Here is an 18,889-nt window from a genome sequence, read left to right as displayed (position 1 = left end):
AAGAACATCCCTTACGACCGCCGTAAGCTCATGTGATTCCACAGTCTAGGCAGTGTAAGCTCAAGGAGGGTCAGACAAAGTCAACATCCTAGATCAGACCTCAGTAATAGGTGCTAATCGGAAAATCACATCCTAAAGTAGCGAGTCCACATATGAGGCACATTTGCGACACTCGAAATGGCACCTGCACAGGAGGCCCTGCAAATCAATGACCCATGCTGCATATGAGTGCTCTCTGTGCCTTTTAAACAGCAACAGTGCACCACCACATGCGTTTGAAGTCTGAAGTACTGCATAAGCAACCAACAAAGTTTGTCAAAGGGCAGTTTCTCAGTCTCAGTGGAGGACTTCAAATTTTACACAGCTTCTACAACCCAACACTGCTGGACAATAAAATGGCAGCTTTGTTGATTGGATCGACAGTATGTCTTATCTGGCAATACAGCAAGAACCAGGGCAGGTCATTTTTCACCTTTCCATTGGCTCATTGAAACCAACAAATGGCATCAGGGATGGGGAAGAAAGGTGCATGGCAGGAACCTGTCTCAGAATGGGTGCAAAGCAATGCTGTATTCTGCTTTGGCAGTGCCTGCATCTGCTCATACTGCTGCTGCTGCTCACGGTGTTCCTGCTGGCACTGACGAAATGCCAGGTCAACGGTGGCCCCAAATGTACACTACGAAAAAGGAAGAAAAAAAAACAGAAACATCACATGCACAAGTATGTCCTTTGTCGCCACTTTAGTATCTGCACAGGCATGACTTGCTGGAAGCAGGACCCCACAAGAGGAAATGAAAACTCTCCATGGGTGTCAATGTATGGCATCAGTGGGTCTAGTCAATGGCAGTTGTCTGCACTACCCCACTGCAATACCCATCCTAGCTCATTTGTCTTCATCATGAAATCTGCTGGTGAGAATAGTAAACATCAACTACTGAATTGTAGTATGCTGCTTTCCAAGTGTGAAATTTACTTATCTATGTACTATTCTATTGGTGATAATATGAAAACTTACGATCTATAAATGAAAAACAGAACTCAAAATCTGGAAGAAGCAGCTCAATTTTTGGAAGTTACCAGTGTTGTGTGCATAAACTATTTTAGTACACTGATGTTTGTGACTTAGTTACTGTAGCACATATTACGTTACATCTAATTTTCCCTTTCAAAAGGGAAAATTGTAAATTAATGATATTTTCGAATTTGTTATTGGCTATAATCTCAAACAGTTTTAGGAAACTGGCAATTTTTTCCACACGTTTTTCTGTTGCCTTAATAGAAATCTCACTTTGTGTACTAATTGTTCGGTTCATAAAGAGAATCAATAAAATTTTTGGCCCAACAGATTGAAAGTAAATCAGCAGGCTTAGTTTAAAGTTACTCGTTTCTGTCCTATAAAACACTCCACCATCCACAATGCAGCCCCACTGGGAATGCTTTTCTCAAATACAGGATGAGACTCTTGATATTTGAAAGCAGCTGGAAATCACCATGACTACTGTCAAATGATTGGCAGCTGCTGTGTCAGTAGAGCTGCCGAGAGTTGTGTACTACAGGCATCTCACATATTATACTCTCCTGTGGATTCTGTTTCCTCTGCAGGATGTATGCGAGCTGTAACTCCTAGTCCACATGAGAGAGTGCCATCCCAGTGGTAGGTTTAGGCATCCTGAATAGGGGAGACATGGACCAGGGAAAACTCAGAGTGTTATGATACCCCCCAACCAATAAATTCAATGTGTTGTCTTCCACTTAAGGTAAAACTGGGCCACCGGAAATCACTTGAGCTGTTGAGAAATCTGATGTGCCCTGTGTCAAGAGGAGACAAATTGAAAAAGGTAGTGTTCTATTAGTCATTGGCAGTTTACCCCCTAGGGATATGGCATCCAGTAACAGGAAGGAATACTGTATGCACTCAGTGTGTATGCCTGGGGCCCTCATTCAGCAGCTGAAGAGGCTATTTTGCCAACCATTGAGGGACAGGTTGCAGCAAACTGCAGATTGTGGCACACTTTGGAATAAATGATGCCTGTTGTCTGGGTTCTGAGGTCACACTTGGATTGTTCCAGAAACTGGCACAGAAGGTTGAGAAGACCAGCCTTGTACAAGAAGTTTCAATGAAGCAACATTTTCTCCAGAACTGATTGTGGCCCTCTGGTTCTGAGTTGAATGTAAAGACTGAACCAGAGACTTTGAGAGTTCTGTGACAAGCTAGACTGTGACTTCTTGGACGTGTGCCATAGGGCTGAGAACTGCAAGATCCCCATGAATGGGTCAGGTGTGCACTACACATCAGAGGCTGCTACCTAGGCAACTGACTGTGTGTGGGGTGCGCACAAGCATTCAGTCCAGATAACAACTGTAGGAGAGAGAGAAAAATTAGTATAAGATCCAAGGGAATGTGGTGCACAGGCAAGAGTACTAAAATCCTAGTAGTAAACAGCTGAAGCATTTGCAATAAGATGCCAAAGTTTAAAGTGCTCTTGAAAAGCTTTGAAGCTCACATAATATTAGGTACAGGAAGTTGGTTAAAACCTTAAGCTGAGAGCAGTGAGAGTTTTGGGGAAAATTTAAAGGATGGCTAATGGGAAAGGGAGGTGTGTATTTTTTGCAATAGACAAGAAGCACAAATGCACCGAGACATAAACTGATGATGCATGTGAGATTGTTTTGAGAAGACTCAGTATGATGGGTGAAGATAAAATTGTAATTGGATCCTTTTACTAACCAGTAGCCTCATCTACCAGTGCAGCAAGAAACTTTAGAGAAAACATCAGTTTGCTTGTACGTAAGTGCCCAATCATACTGTAATCATTGGTGGAGACTATAATCATCCAACAGTCAACTGCGGAAATTAGTTTTTTTAGTGCCAAACAGCCTGTGAAGCATTACTAAATGCCTTCTCTAAAAACTACTTACAACTCATGATGTAAATATATTAATCTAAGAGCTATAAATACACCTGCCCTCTTTGAGGATGTCCACACTGAAGCAGGTATCAGTGACCATGAGACAGTTGTAGCAACAATGATTACCCAAGCACAAAGGGCAACTATGACAAGCAGAAAGATATATATATGTTCAGTAAACTGTATAAAAACATCAGTGACATATCTCAATTAGGAACTTGAAAATTTTAGCACTGACAGGAGCTTGTAGAGCAACTATGGCTCAAATTTAAAAGAATAGTTGACCATGCACTGGATAGTTATGTACACAATAGAACAGTTCATGATGGGAGGGACCATCCATGGAATACAGTCACTGTAAAGAAACTTCTAAAGAAACAGAGACTATTACATAATAAGTGTAAAACAAAGCACATGGCTATAGATAGGAAGGTGATGAAAGAAACGCGTTTTGCTGGCAAGAGAGCAATGTACAAAGCCATCAATGACTACTGCAGCAGAGTGCTGTCTAATGATCTTTCACAAAACCTAAAGAAATTCAGGTTATAAGTAAATGCTGTTCGTGGTGCAAAGTTAGTGTCCAGTCATGCACAGATGAAACAGGAACTCAAACTGAGGGTAGCACAGAAAAAGCAGAAATGCTAAACTCAATTTTCAAATGTTCCTTTACAAAGGAAAACACAGGAGAATTGACCCATTTTAACCCTCAAATGACTGAAAAGGGTGAATGAAGTAAGTATTAGTGACAGTGGCATTGAGAAACAGTTGAAATCATTAAAATTGATCTTAAATCTAGGGACCAGTGGAATCCCTATTAGATTCTATACTGAATTTGCAGTTGAGTTAGCTCCTCTTTTAGCAATATTCTACTGTAGATCCCTCAGACAAAAAAACCACACCCAGTGGTTGGAAGACAGTGCAGGTCAGACTCACTCACAAGAATGGTAATAGAAGTTATACACAAAACTACTATTATGTCGATTTGCTGTAGAATCTTAGAATACATTCTGATCTAAAACATATGCCAATCAGCATGTATTTTGCCAACCAGTATGTATTTCAAAAACATCAATCTTGTGAAATCCAACTAGCATTTTTCTCACAGGACATACTTAAAGCTTTGGCTCAAGGCAGTCTGGTAGATGGGGTATTTCTCAATTTGACTCAGTACCACATCCATTTATTGTCAAAAGTATGATCATAAGCGGTATCAAACAAAGTTTGCAACTGGATTTGGTAGGGAAGAGACAGCAAGTTATCATGGATGAAGGGTCATTGAAACATGTAGAAATACATTCAGGTGTGCACCAAGAAAGTGTGTTGGGACCCTTGCAGTTCATGTTGTATATTAGTGACCTAGTAGATGATGTTAATAGTAACCTCATACTTTTTGTAGAAAATGTGATTATGTACAATGAATTACCATCTGAAACAAGCTGCATAAATATTCAGTCAGATCTTGACAAGATTTCGAAGTGGTATAAAGATTGGCAACTTGCTTTAAACTTTCAGAAATGTAAAATACTGCACTTCACAAAACAAAAAAAAAAAAAAAATATAGTATCCTATGACTATAACATCAACGAGTCACAGTTGGAATCGGTCAACTCATACAAATGCCTGATTGTAACACTTTGTAGTGATATGAAATGGAATTATCACATAGGCTCAGCCTTGGTTAAAGCAGGTAGCACTTTTCTGTTTACTGGTAGAATACTGGGGAAATGCAATCAGTCTATAAAAGAGATTGCTTAAAAATCTCTCGCGTGACTCATTCTGGAATATTTCTCAGCTGTGTGGAACCCATGCCAAACAGGCCTAATATTGAAAGTATACAGAGAGGCGCAATGTAAATGGAAACAGGTTTTTTGAGCTATGGTAGTGTGTCACAGAGATGCTGCAGAAACTGAACTGGCAGCTTTGCTTAAGACAAGACAGAAACTATCCTGAGAAAGCCTACTAACAAAGTTTCAAGAAATGACTTTAAATGGTGACCCTAGGAACATACAACCCCTACATTTTGCTCCCATATGGAGTCAGGACAAGATCAATTATAGCATGCACAGAGGCACTTAAACAGTCATTCTTCCTGGGCTCTGTATGAGAATGGAATAGAAAAAAAACCGTAATAACTGGTACAACGAGACATTCCCTCCGCCATGCACTTCACACTGGTCTGCAGAAAAGAGATATTTTTTATGTATGTTAATCAACAATGGACTAAATATGATACCATGAGAAATTGCTCTCAACAGAGGCCTTCCTGTCTTTGTGATTATATCACAAAACCTATATTATGTGGATGGAAATAGTTTGTGTGCATGTAATTATGAAAGCATTTTAAATTATTGGATTTCCTTCTAACTTATATTTCCAAAGCCATATGTGCTCTTTACTGTGTGTCTCACTTTTATTAAGTCACAATTTTAACTTTATCTTAGTTGTATTTTTACTGCATATGGTAGAAATTGTCATGTGCTATATACAATTAATACCTTCCCTTGTGTCTTTATCAGTAGCATTGAAAAACTCTATCCACAATGCAGTAATAGATAACTGTAATGTAAATTATTTGTTGCTCTTCTTTTAAGATACAACAGCCTTAAAATGTGTTTGCTTAACTATGCCACTTAACAACAACAAACATGTTACTGTAGCTGGTTCTATTATCATGTCTGTTTCTTTCCTAGACAAACAGTTATTAGAATAAATAAATGGTTTGAGATAGATAATGTCTAAGCAATTAGTATTATCAAATCAGAGAAGTAACCACTTTAACACATAGGTCCTTTTAGTAACATGAGTCAGTTTTTTTACTAATAATTGTAAATACTTTTTAATTTTACTTTATACCATTTAGGTACTTGTACAACAAATTCACATACATTCTTTTACGTGTATCACTTCAAAATATTGTACATTTTTTTGAACACTGGAAGTACAAACAATATCACAATGTAGAAAAGGAATGGAAGATATGGTATTTTTACAATGAAATACATAACACTCAGCAGCATATCATATAATGGTATCAGTAAAATATTCTTAAATTGCACATATACATAAATATATGATACCTTTTGATATGGCTGCCAAAAATGTTTTACACAGAATATATATAATTTAATTTACTATAACATAAAGGCACACACAACACAGCGTATGATGTATATCAAAGATAGAAGAACTTTTATTTACAGAAATTTATGTGGTAATGGAAAATCGTGGATGGAATACACACAGTGCAAGGTGCAGAAACAAGCATCCTCTTATGCTGTGCTGAGGAACTAAGAAACACATTAAAAATAGTTGAACACACACACACACACACACACACACACACACACACACACACACACACACACACACACCAGTTACACCACAGAGCTTGGGGAGTAGAGTGTAGCACTGTGTGTCCAACGAAGAATGAGAGCAAGCACACACAGCAGTTTCAATGTTCAACTTCTGTGAGTCTCTCAGCTACTCTTTTCCAGCATACAGTGATTAACTGTATTTACTCCACTGTTATACGTACTGAAAAATGCATCACTGAAAATTATAATACAGTAAACATCTGAACACATTAATCTTACACACTCGTCTTCCTGGCACAAAAAGAGATCTGAGTTTATGCTGCAATACTTGCAAATTTTGCTCATACTTTGACTCTTACATTATTCAATCTGTCTGGCAAGCGCTGTCACTTCTCTAACTTTAATTTTTGAAAACAAGATAACATTTAGATATCAATCACACAAATTTAGGCCGCCAAATTATCAACTAGATTCAGATAAAATTAAGAATCATTTTGCACATATAGGAAAAATGAAAATATATCAATGAAAATAATCAATGTTTGAAAATACGAAGTACTAGGATAGATAAAAAACCTACTCACCAAGTGGCAGCAGGAAAAAATACATAACAAATATGTGTAAACATGTGACCATTCAGTGCCAGTGGCTTCTTCTTTGGGTTGAAGGGAAAGGAAGAGGGATGAAGGAAAAAGACTGGTGTGATTTAGGAAATGGGAAGAGTTACAGAAAAGTCGACCAGAACTCTGGGTTAGAGGGGACATATTGGATGGGATGAGAAGGAAACCTTGATCTGCAGCTCTGGATGACTTTTCTGTTACTCTTCTCATATCCTAAACCTCACTAGTCCTCGTCTTTTGTCCCGTTTCCTTTCCCTTCAACCCTTACGCCAGAAGAAGGAACCAATGGCTCCAAAAGCTCACATGTTTACACATCTTTCTTATGTGTTTTATTCCTACCACCACTTCACATGTAGACTTTTTTTAAAATCTATCCTATTATATTATAAAAATAGAAAATATGCTGTACAAGCAGGCTACTGACGTGTTCACTTCATAAAATATTTTCCTTTCTGAAATTATCCCTGAAGTGCTATACTCCTAAATTCTTAACCAAAATAGTATCATCATTTTATGCTGAAATTTGTAGTTGAATCTATGCAAGGCAGAACCAATACAATCTGTTAAGAATTTTCGTCAGCATTTGACTTGAATCGTAAAAGCAATCACAAGATGCAGCCCTTTGTGGCAGTGCTTCTTTCTAGCAATATAATTAAAAACAGTCCATCAGTTAAGAGCCAGAGACCAAAGCATTGTGAATGTTTCCCTCATTCCACTATTTCTTTACAGACTTATTTCTGAGAGACACAATCTCTCCACATACACACTCAGTGCACTGTAAATCCATGAGAAGATAGTAGATAGCAAGATTTTCTTCAAATGTGTTCTGTTTTCTATTCAATTTCCTCAATCGAGAGCCTCGTCTCACATTATGACAAACAAACAATTCTTTTGATACTATTAACCAACAGTACAAAAATTAAAATATCACTTTTCAACAGATCTTTAAAATTCAATTTTTAAAAAATATCACTATATATGGCATTCACACTTTATGCTAGTGTGCTACAATGAAAAATCAGTTCTAACAGTATTTTTTGAATGATCGACATTTGTTTTTGAACACAAAACACAGAATATAGCACAGTACACATTTTTATACATAAATGATTGATGCAATCATTGCTTTTAATAAAGTTCTATGTGATGCTATAATAAGTAATAAACCATTTTTATAATACTTTCTAAGGCACCATATAGCGAAATGTTTCAGTCACAAAGGGGACTTATGATGATACAGGAGCTGCAGGAAGTGATGTCATTTAAATGATTTGTTCCTTATCCAGTGAAATGAGGTACCATAAGTTGCCATCCACTTATTCTTCCTCTATAAGTAATTGGCCTCCAAATAATCTGTAAAGTATTACATATTTGAGTGAAGATAATGTATAACAGTCAGTAGACAGGTTTAAAATCTTATAACTGTTTTTTATTTCAATGTATGCTTAGATCCAGGACCAGCTCTATATATTTAGCCAAGCTATGTGAGTAATTTATCACTTATTGGTTATTATAATACTACATTTTAAAGAAATGTATTTTCGATGAATCATCCAGTTATTGTAATATGCCAGAAGACTGTTTAGTAGTGCTTTTGAGAGAGTTAATTATAAAAACAGAGGACCAGCAGAAAAATAGAAAACTGACAAATTAATGTAATAATGCAGTCTTGAGGTAGAACAACAGTAATAATACTGCCTCCGGCCACATTAAGATCGTCAAGAATTTTTTTTTTCCTGTTGTAATTTGCTTGGTGCAGGATGGAAAGGAAATTTATCGACTCTTCCAATGGTAAGGCAATACATGCATAGTGGCTGCTATTCTGGCATTGACAACTGAAGTGTTTCACTGAAGCAGAGCTGCACAAGACTGGTGGTGTGTGGCCCAGTGGTAATGCTGTTATGTTATTACACTGGTCATAAGGCAAGTCTGCTAATAATGTGAACAGGAAGTGAATCTAATTTACTTCAGTTTTCTGGATTTATGTCCTATATTTGGCATTCTCTGAATCGTGACTAACTAGTTTACCTATGCGAGAGCTGGACCTACTTAAATCTTTTAATGAAGAACCATAATACGTGTGAAATGAGACCAAGAACTACAATAACACTGAGGGCAGCTAATGCACCATGTTTCTGTAAACTAACAACCTTTAGGAGTTATTGGCAGATTGGATCAGTGAATCATATTGTGATGTGTGATGAGACAGCTTAGCTGGTAGTGCTAATTATGAAATGCAAAATATTGACATTCAAATGCCAGTTCTGTCATATTTCAGCTTCTCTCTAATACTAATAAGAAAGATTAAATATAATTTACACATGTTTTAACGAATTTTAAAAAATTATGTCAATCAGGAGAAAAGTACTTGACTCCAGAATGAACCCTTAGCCCAGCAATAAGCCAGTTCTTCATGAAATCCTTTCTTCCAGAATTGCTAGTCCTGCAAGCTATGCACAAGAGGTACTGTGAAGTTTGGAAAATATGAGAGAAATATTAGCTGAATTGATGCTGTGAGGATGGGTTGTGTCATACCTGTACAGCTTAGTTGGCAAGCACGATTCCCAGTTCCAATCCCCAAGTGACACACAATTAAAACAGATACAAAGTTTTTAAAAAGTACATGTTTCACAAGCAAAACTGTAATTAATGTACTGCAGAAAAAGGAGTCTCACTATACTATATATCCAGGGGTGGCCAAGAATTTGGCTCAGAGGCTTTGCCTTGGCACAAGTGCCATAGTGCTTAGCCTAGCTAGCACATTTCCCCTATCGCCCATGTTTTCTCAGCATGAATAGGGAGAAATTGTGACTGCGCTGTATTGGAAATGCAGCTGCACAGCCTAGGACTTGGTTTTATATTTCACATTTCTCAACAACACTGATCAAAAGAAAAACAAATTTTCAGTTTTATTTAATTACTTTTGGCACACTGAAGACATATAATTTGTATCTGGTACAAACTGTTAGCATACAGACAGACACAGACAATTTCACGGATTTTCACACTCAAATTGTCACATAATCATGACTGACTTAGTTTTGTAATTGAAAAACTTCTTTCACATGCATAAGTTGATCGAAATATTGTAGCACTTTTGCAACCTTATTACGGAGGCGTGAAACTGCCTGAGGAAAGCAATGCAGAACACCTTGCAGTGTCTTACTGTAGGTAGTGTGCAGTCAAATCCAATTAAGATTTAAAGTCTCCAATCCATTATGGATGTTCTAATTTCTGTTCCTGCAATCCTTTTTCTTCATAAATTCATCAACAGCAAGTCTCAAATTGAAAAATCATTGTAGGCATGCCCCTTGACTTAACCAACATACTTTGCAGTAATATGTAGTCTCCATACTCTTTGATTGACTCCACTAAAAACTGTTGCAACTGACACACTGCGTGCAACTTCAGAAATTTTGCTATTTGCACAATCAATTTTTTTCACGTGCTGCATACCTACAAATTTAGCACAAAGTGCTTTTATGTACAGGACAATGAATCCCATCTGTCGATCATATAAGTTTTTGCTCTTTCATTGCCAAGTAAATCTTTAAACTCTTTTTGCATCATACTGTAGTGTCATTTCATAGCAAATCTGGAGTACCATTTGCTTATGCGAGTGCATAATATATATAAAGCATTCTCTTCCCTAACTTCTCTCATTCCCATCCATTTTCAAAGGCTTGTTACAATAGACCACTACACTGCTTTTGGCGCAAGCAGCCACTGGATCTGTTCATGTCCTTCATATCATGAACAAATAGCAAAGGGTAAACAGCGCTTACATCAAGATTCTGCCGATCCAAAGGGAATTGTCTCGACCGAAAACTGCTACACCGCTATACCAAATGAAATGCACTCTACAAACCAAAGACAGGCTGTGCCTTGGCCCACCTGCGGGCCACACATCCTGCATGCATGGAGTTTGGCACACCGCGACTCGCCCTGATGCAAAGTATCGCATACAGTCCTCACAGGAAACAGCACTTTCAGAATCTAAACAATTTACAGAAAGAGGTGTCAATGAGGTATTCTTTTTAATTTATCTAGAACTTCCATGATTTCTGTTTCTTGACTTATATCTTGCACCAGAATAGAGCATACAGCATTCAAATTATTAGGCAAGGATATAAAGTCTGCTTAGAAATTAGGTTTTAATCTTGTATTTTGCTTGTGCATACCACTGTAACTGCAAAACTTACAGTCACTATTAGCAAATAAGATAATTAAAAACTCAATCTCAGTGTAATAGTGAGTGTATGAATTTAAAGATGTCGAGAGTGCCCTTTTTTTGCAAAATAAATCCATCTCCGTAGCAGAAGGTGGCTAATGCATTATTAGAGTAAAGGCCTTCAGTCTAAAAGTAGCTGTGTCAAACATTTGGTGAAGAGATTTTTGTTTACAAGATGCAAGATATTGGCATATAGTTCCTGACCAAACAATATATAAGTAATTTACACAAGAAAACACTTTACAAACTACATTTACTCATACATCCACATTTTTAAGTGCAATGATTTACGTTGGATTTGTATATGGGGCCTCTCTCTCTCTCTCTCTCTCTCTCTCTCTCTCTCTCTCTCTCTCTCTCTCTGTGTGTGTGTGTGTGTGTGTGTGTGTGTGTGAGTTCTGCTTCTCTTGTCCTGCAGCCATCTTTTTTTTATTATTTTAAAATATTGTGTCTCCTCCATAGCATAGAAATTAATACATATGCACAACATTACAAACAAACACACACACATAAATAACTGCATTTGAAAATGGAAAAAAATTGCTGAAATGCATCAAAATATGCATGCAGAAATGTAATTCTAGTGTGCTGTTTCATTATTTAAATAATTAATGACTAGGCAGGAGGCTTTTGAAAAACACTGATCATGAGGAATTAAATTAAGTGTATGCAACTCTGGGTTAAAACTTAATCTCCCAATAGTGACTGATAGAGTGAAGGCCTGTGGCATTGCTAAATGTGCTCATCTTTTGATTTGGGATGTTAAGTTCAGCTTACCCCTTGGTGTTTACCTGCCAGTGTAGCATTTCATAAAATCAACTGTTTTAACAAGCGCTATGAACGAAACTTGCGAGCTAATCACTTCCGATATGACAAGTCTAATTGGTGGCACAATTTGCACATGTCTGCACACTGCAGCCTCTGTGCTTGGTGGTAGGTTCTGAACTATATCAGAAATCATCAAGAATGCCTTTAGAACGACAAAGATGCCATTATCAACAGGGCACTGAGGTTGAACATGGTCACGTAAAAGGGCTATGGCAAGATGGATGTTTATTCCACAATACTGCAGATAGACTTGGCAGGAATGCAGTCACTGTACATGACTGCTGGCAGTGGTGGTCACGGGAAGGTAGTCACAAGAAGACTGGGCTCCAGAAGACCATGTGTCAGTACTGAGAGGGAACACCGTCTTGGCTGTTGTGCATCCTACTGTCTCTACAGGGGCAATTCGAGAAGCATTTGGCACCACAGTGACACAATGAACTGTTACAAATCAGTTACTTTGAAGACAGCTACGAACAGACACCCTGTAATCTGCATTCCACTGAGCACAAACCACAATCATTTGCGACTTCAGTGGTGTCAAGTGATGGCTCATTAGAGGATGGAGTGGAGATCTGTTGTGTTTTCTGATAAAAGCTGGTTCTGCCTCAGTGGCAGACATGGCCACGCCTTAATTAGGAGGAGGCTAGGAGAGTGCCTGCAACGAACGTGTCAGTGGCCTAGGCACACTTGACCTGCAGCTGGAGTTACTGTCTGGGGCATGATTTCACACGACAGCAAGAGTACTCTCGTGGTTATCCCACACACACTGACTGCAAATTCCTATGTCGGTCTGGTAATTTGACCTGTTTTGCTGCCATTTGTGAGCAGCATTCCAGGGGGTGTTTGCCAACAGGATAACATTCGCCCACATGTATTATTGTAACCTAACATGCTCTATAGAGGGTTGACATGTTGCCTTGGCCTGCTCGATCACAAAAACTCTCTCCAATCGAGCCCATAGGGGACATCATTGGAAGACAAGTCCAGCGTCATCCATGACCAGCACTGTCTGTCCTTGACAAACCAAGTGCAACTGCCATGTGTCCATCCTGCAACATCCGGCACATGTATGACCCAATGCTTGCATTCAACATTTATTATCGTACTAGTATTTTACATTTGCAATGGCTTTTCTCACACTTACATTAATCTGTGATCTTGCAACACTAATCACTTAAAAAGGTTACCTAGACAAATGTATTCCCAAAATTTTAGAAACTTAAAAGAATTATTTCTTAGTGCTGAGATTTTTTTTCACGAGTGTATTTTACCATATACATATACACTCCTGGAAATTGAAATAAGAACACCGTGAATTCATTGTCCCAGGAAGGGGAAACTTTATTGACACATTCCTGGGGTCAGATATATCACATGATCACACTGACAGAACCACAGGCACATAGACACAGGCAACAGAGCATGCACAATGTCGGCACTAGTACAGTGTATATCCACCTTTCGCAGCAATGCAGGCTGCTATTCTCCCATGGAGACAATCGTAGAGATGCTGGATGTAGTCCTGTGGAACGGCTTGCCATGCCATTTCCACCTGGCGCCTCAGTTGGACCAGCGTTCGTGCCAGACGTGCAGACCGCGTGAGACGACGCTTCATCCAGTCCCAAACATGCTCAATGGGGGACTGATCCGGAGATCTTGCTGGCCAGGGTAGTTGACTTACACCTTCTAGAGCACGTTGGGTGGCACGGGATACATGCGGACGTGCATTGTCCTGTTGGAACAGCAAGTTCCCTTGCCGGTCTAGGAATGATAGAACGATGGGTTCGATGACGGTTTGGATGTACCGTGCACTATTCAGTGTCCCCTCGACGATCACCAGTGGTGTACGGCCAGTGTAGGAGATCGCTCCCCACACCATGATGCCGGGTGTTGGCCCTGTGTGCCTCGGTCGTATGCAGTCCTGATTGTTGCGCTCACCTGCACGGCGCCAAACACGCATACGACCATCATTGGCACCAAGGCAGAAGCGACTCTCATCGCTGAAGACGACACGTCTCCATTCGTCCCTCCATTCACGCCTGTCGCGACACCACTGGAGGCGGGCTGCACGATGTTGGGGCGTGAGCGGAAGACGGCCTAACGGTGTGCGGGACCGTAGCCCAGCTTCATGGAGATGGTTGCGAATGGTCCTCGCCGATACCCCAGGAGCAACAGTGTCCCTAATTTGCTGGGAAGTGGCGGTGCGGTCCCCTACGGCACTGCGTAGGATCCTACGGTCTTGGCGTGCATCCGTGCGTCGCTGCGGTCCGGTCCCAGGTCGACGGGCACGTGCACCTTCCGCCGACCACTGGCGACAACATCGATGTACTGTGGAGACCTCACACCCCACGTGTTGAGCAATTCGGCGGTACGTCCACCCGGCCTCCCGCATGCCCACTATACGCCCTCGCTCAAAGTCCGTCAACTGCACATACGGTTCACGTCCACGCTGTCGCGGCATGCTACCAGTGTTAAAGACTGCGATGGAGCTCCGTATGCCACGGCAAACTGGCTGACACTGACAGCGGCGGTGCACAAATGCTGCGCAGCTAGCGCCATTCGACGGCCAACACCGCAGTTCCTCGTGTGTCCGCTGTGCCGTGCGTGTGATCATTGCTTGTACAGCCCTCTCACAGTGTCCGGAGCAAGTATGGTGGGTCTGACACACCGGTGTCAATGTGTTCTTTTTTCCATTTCCAGGAGTGTATATAGCAATGGAATTAATATCGAAAGATGAACATTATCATACAGATACAAATGAAATAAGCATGATGAAAGATAAAAGAATTCTTAAGCTTAGTTTGAGCAAATACTATGAAGTACTTCTCTACCTGCAACATCATTGAATCCTTCCTCCCTGAGTGCAGATATCAATTTATTCAGTTTTGCTTCCTTAGGCTTCAATCCTACCCATTCTTCCAAAAGGTACTGGACACATACATCACTGTTTTCTCCATAAACAAGAACACGCATACGAATATTATTAATGCATTTTGTAAGACCTAATGTATGTGCTAAACTCGTCCATCCTTGAGCTGCTCTATAGTTTCTTCTGACAACATTCATCATTTCTGTTGTCAACTCTGCCAAAGGAAAACAAATCTTGTTAAATCATCATAAAAATAAAATTCTCAATAAAACACCGCTAAGAAAAATTGCTCTTGCAAACACTTTGTTTGTTAGAACTATCCTTTCTTGCAAGTGATACATGACAATGAAAAATTTATCACAGTTTTAGGATCTCCTCTATCATTAGAAGTATTACACTGATTTATCAAAAGCTCTTTTTTTTATTGTCTATGACTGTCTACCAAAGCTGGAGCAAGATTTTAATTCCAACATTGTTGACATAACCATTCTGGCATTCACCAGAAATGATTTATGGTTATTTGGGGAGACTTTATTTGGGCTGAGGACAAGAATCTGTGACCTACTCCTTCCAAATTGGGATCCTCTATATTAAAATTGCAAAATTTAATCAGCAACTAAAGATATGTTCAAGGATGATCCAGTGTAATATCTGAATGTCCCTTTTTGAACAGGAATGAAGTGCTATTTGTAGCCAGACATATCTTGTAATGCATTAAAAATTAATGCAGGAGAAAGAAGATGTCTAGAACAGCATTACTTCCCATAATATTCATGGACTCAGTTTCCACATTTCCCACTATTGCCACTAATCTATTCTAGCACAAGATAATTAAAGAGAAACTGATAAGATTAAAATTTAAGAATAAAGAGTTAGTCCTCTTCACAAAACTAAAAGTTACAAATTCCTGATAAGTGCAACTGAATCTATAAAGGCAAGACAGGAGACAGACTGAAAGAAATAGATTTTACATTGTGAAATGAAAACACATACTACAGTGAGTGTACCCTGTTCCACTGCCATCGGAATTTGCTGCACAGAATTTTTCTATACAGGGTGATCCAGGAGGAATGGTCAATATTCAGCGATGTGACAGGAATGATGATTTGAAGCAAAGAAGTCTATTAAACACAGACTCTAAAATGAATACATTGAGATCTATGAGCACTTTTTCATCTTTGATACTGCAAAGTAGATCTCTTCTAATGCAAGCTCTTTGCTTTCCATGTTTTGAGAGGAGGTATTATGGGTGAAAACAAGAAAAAATTGTCTAGTAAACATGGGCTCTAAAACGCACATCTTAAGAGCTATGAGCACTTTTTCTGTAGAAGAGATGTGTTTCACAGCAGCAAAGACGAACAAGTGCTTATAGCTCTTAAGTTATGCATTTTTGAGCCCAGGTTTACTAGACATTTTAGCTATGAGGGGTGTGTGTGTGTGTGTGTGTGTGTGTGTGTGTGTGTGTGTGTGTGTGTGTGTGTGTGTGTGAAAATAATTGGCCATTATATGGCTGAGGAAATTTTCTGGGTAGCACTTCGGGCAAAATGGAGAACACACTTAAATCTCCATCTGTACATAGCTGGAACCAAATATCTGTGTTACTAATTTAACATTTTATGCTGTATCACCTTGCAACGATAGTAATGCAGTCAATCATTAAAAGAAAAGGTGATTTAAAATTCACTCTTACTCTGCCTGTAATGAGTTAACTGTATATTAGTTGACTTCGTTTATCATATACGAGAAAAAGTTTTAATTGCCATGTTGGAAATATGATGTTACACAATTAATTTTTTGTTTGTTTGCAAGTGTGTTTGCAGACCTGGTACACAGCAAAATCCCCATGCCACCATATCAAAACACACTGCTACAGGAGCCAAAACAAAATAGTACAAACCATCAATAAAGTCGAGTATCGTGCGGTAAATCTTTTCTACATTTGGAGCGGAACAGTGCTACAACAACCCAAGCTGTGTTCGTCGAAGTGTACAACAACAATGCACCTTAATACAGCACAGTGGTTAGATGGCACAGACAATTCCAACATGGTCAAACAAGTGTGAATGACATAGAACAAAGTGGCAGACTACATCTTCATAAAGAACCAAGAAAGATTACTGTATAATAGGTGTAAAATAGAGTGTAGGGCTATAGATAGAGAGATGCTGAATGAAACACATTTGGCTGTCAAGATAGGAATTCGTAATGCCTTCAATGACTACTGTAGCAGAATACTGTCAAACTACATTTCAAAAAATGCAAAGAAATTCTGGTCGTATGTAAAGGCTGTAAGTGGCATCAAAGTTAGTGTCCCGTCACTAGCCGGTGAGACAGGAACTGAAATTGATGGTAGCAAAGCAAAAGCTGAAATGGTTAACTCCATCTTCAAATGTTCCTTTACAAAAGAAAACCCAGGAGAATTGCCCCAATTTAATCCTTCTACTACTAAAAAGATACATGAAAAAAGCTGAAATCGTTAAAACTGAAAACAGATCCAGGGTCCGATGGAAACCCTGTCAGATTCTATATTGAATTTGTGGCTGAGTTAGCCCCTCTTCTAACAATAATCTATCAGAAATCCCTCAAACAAAAAAATGGCATGGGTCACACCTGTCTACAAGAAGGGTAGTAGAAGTGATCCACAAAACTACTGTCCAATATCCTTGACACAGATTTGTTGTGAAATCTTAGAACATATTCTGAGCTCAAATGTAATGAGGGATCTTCAACAGAATAACCTCCTCAACATCGATCAGCATGGATTTCAAAAACATCGATCATGTGAAATGCCACTTGCACTTTTCTCACATGATATACTGAAAGCTATCCAGGCAACCAGGTAGATGCAGTGTCTCTTGATTGCCAAAAAGCCTCTGACTCAGTACTGCATCTATGCTTATTGTCAAAAGTATGATCATATGGGGTATCAAGTGATATTGGTGACTGGATTGAGGACTTTTTGGTAGGGAGGGCACAACATATTATCTCAAATGGAGAGTCATTGCCACATGTATAAGTAACTTCGGGTGTGCTCCAGGGAAGTGTGTTGGGACTCTAGCTGCTCATGTTGTATATGACCTTGCAGACAATACTAATAGCAAAATCAGGTTTCTTGCAGATGATGCAGCTACACATGGGATCAAAAGTATCTGGGCACCCCAAAAACATACTTTTTCATGTTAGGTGCATTGTACTGCCACCTACTGCCAGGTACTCCACATCAGCGACCTCAGTAGTCTTTAGACAAGGTGAGAGAGCAAAATGGGGCGCTCCGCGGAACTCACGGACTTCAAACATGGACAGGTGATTGGGTGTCACTTGTGTCATACGTCTGTACGTGAGATTTCCACACATCCGTAGGTCCACTGTTTCCGATGTGATAGTGAAGTGGAAACATGAAGGGATATGTACAGCACAAAAGCGTACAGGCCGACCTCGTCTGCTGACTGACAGAGACAGCCGACAGTTGAAGAGGGTTGTAATGTGTAATAGGCAACATCTATACAGACCATCACACAGGAATTCTAAACTGCGTCAGGATCCACTGCAAGTACTATGACAGTTAGGCGGGAGGTGAGAAAACTTGGATTTCACAGTTGAACAGCTGTTCATCAGCCACAAATCATGCCGTTAAATGCCAAACACCACCTCACTTGGGAGTAAGCAGAGTAAACATTGGATGACTGAACAGTGGAAAAATGTTGTGTGGAATGACGAATCATGGTACACAACGTGGCGATCTGATGGCAGGATGTGGGTATGGCGAATGCACGGTGAACATCATCTGCCAGCTTGTGTAGTGTCAATAGTAAAATTCGGAGGCAGTGGTGTTATGGTGTGGTTGTTTTTTTCATGGAGGGGGCTTGGACATCTTGCTGTTTTGCATGACATTATCACAGCACAGGCCTACAGTGATGTTTTAAGCACCTTCTTGCTCCCCACTGTTGAAGAGCAAGTCGGCGATGGTACTTGCACCTGTCAACACGATCGAGCACCTGCTCATAATGCATGGCCTGTTGCGGAGGGATTACACGACAATAACATCCCTGTAATGGACTGGCCTGCACAGAGTCCTGACGTGAATCCTATAGAACACCTTTGGGATGCCGTCTTCGTGC

At 39.7% G+C, this 18,889-nt stretch overlaps 1 protein-coding gene across 3 annotated transcripts in view; it reads right to left on the bottom strand.

The window, feature by feature from the left end:
• Positions 1-5,852: 5,852 nt before the first annotated feature.
• LOC126236266 (uncharacterized) overlaps positions 5,853-18,889 on the bottom strand; it is a 127,161-nt gene continuing 114,124 nt past the window's right edge. For all 3 annotated transcript variants that reach the window (XM_049945421.1, XM_049945419.1, XM_049945420.1), the window contains exons 3-4: positions 14,734-14,985; positions 5,853-8,196 (exon numbers count right to left, since the gene is read on the bottom strand). In XM_049945421.1, coding sequence (XP_049801378.1) covers positions 8,171-8,196; positions 14,734-14,985 — 278 coding nt within the window. In that variant the 3' untranslated portion in view covers positions 5,853-8,170. The remainder of the gene's footprint in view (positions 8,197-14,733; positions 14,986-18,889) is intronic.

This window comes from Schistocerca nitens, chromosome 2, assembly GCF_023898315.1.
Source record: "Schistocerca nitens isolate TAMUIC-IGC-003100 chromosome 2, iqSchNite1.1, whole genome shotgun sequence".
Classification (NCBI taxonomy): domain Eukaryota; kingdom Metazoa; phylum Arthropoda; class Insecta; order Orthoptera; family Acrididae; genus Schistocerca; species Schistocerca nitens.
Note: the sequence above shows the minus strand (reverse complement) of the source record. Positions and strands in the feature narration are given on the sequence as shown.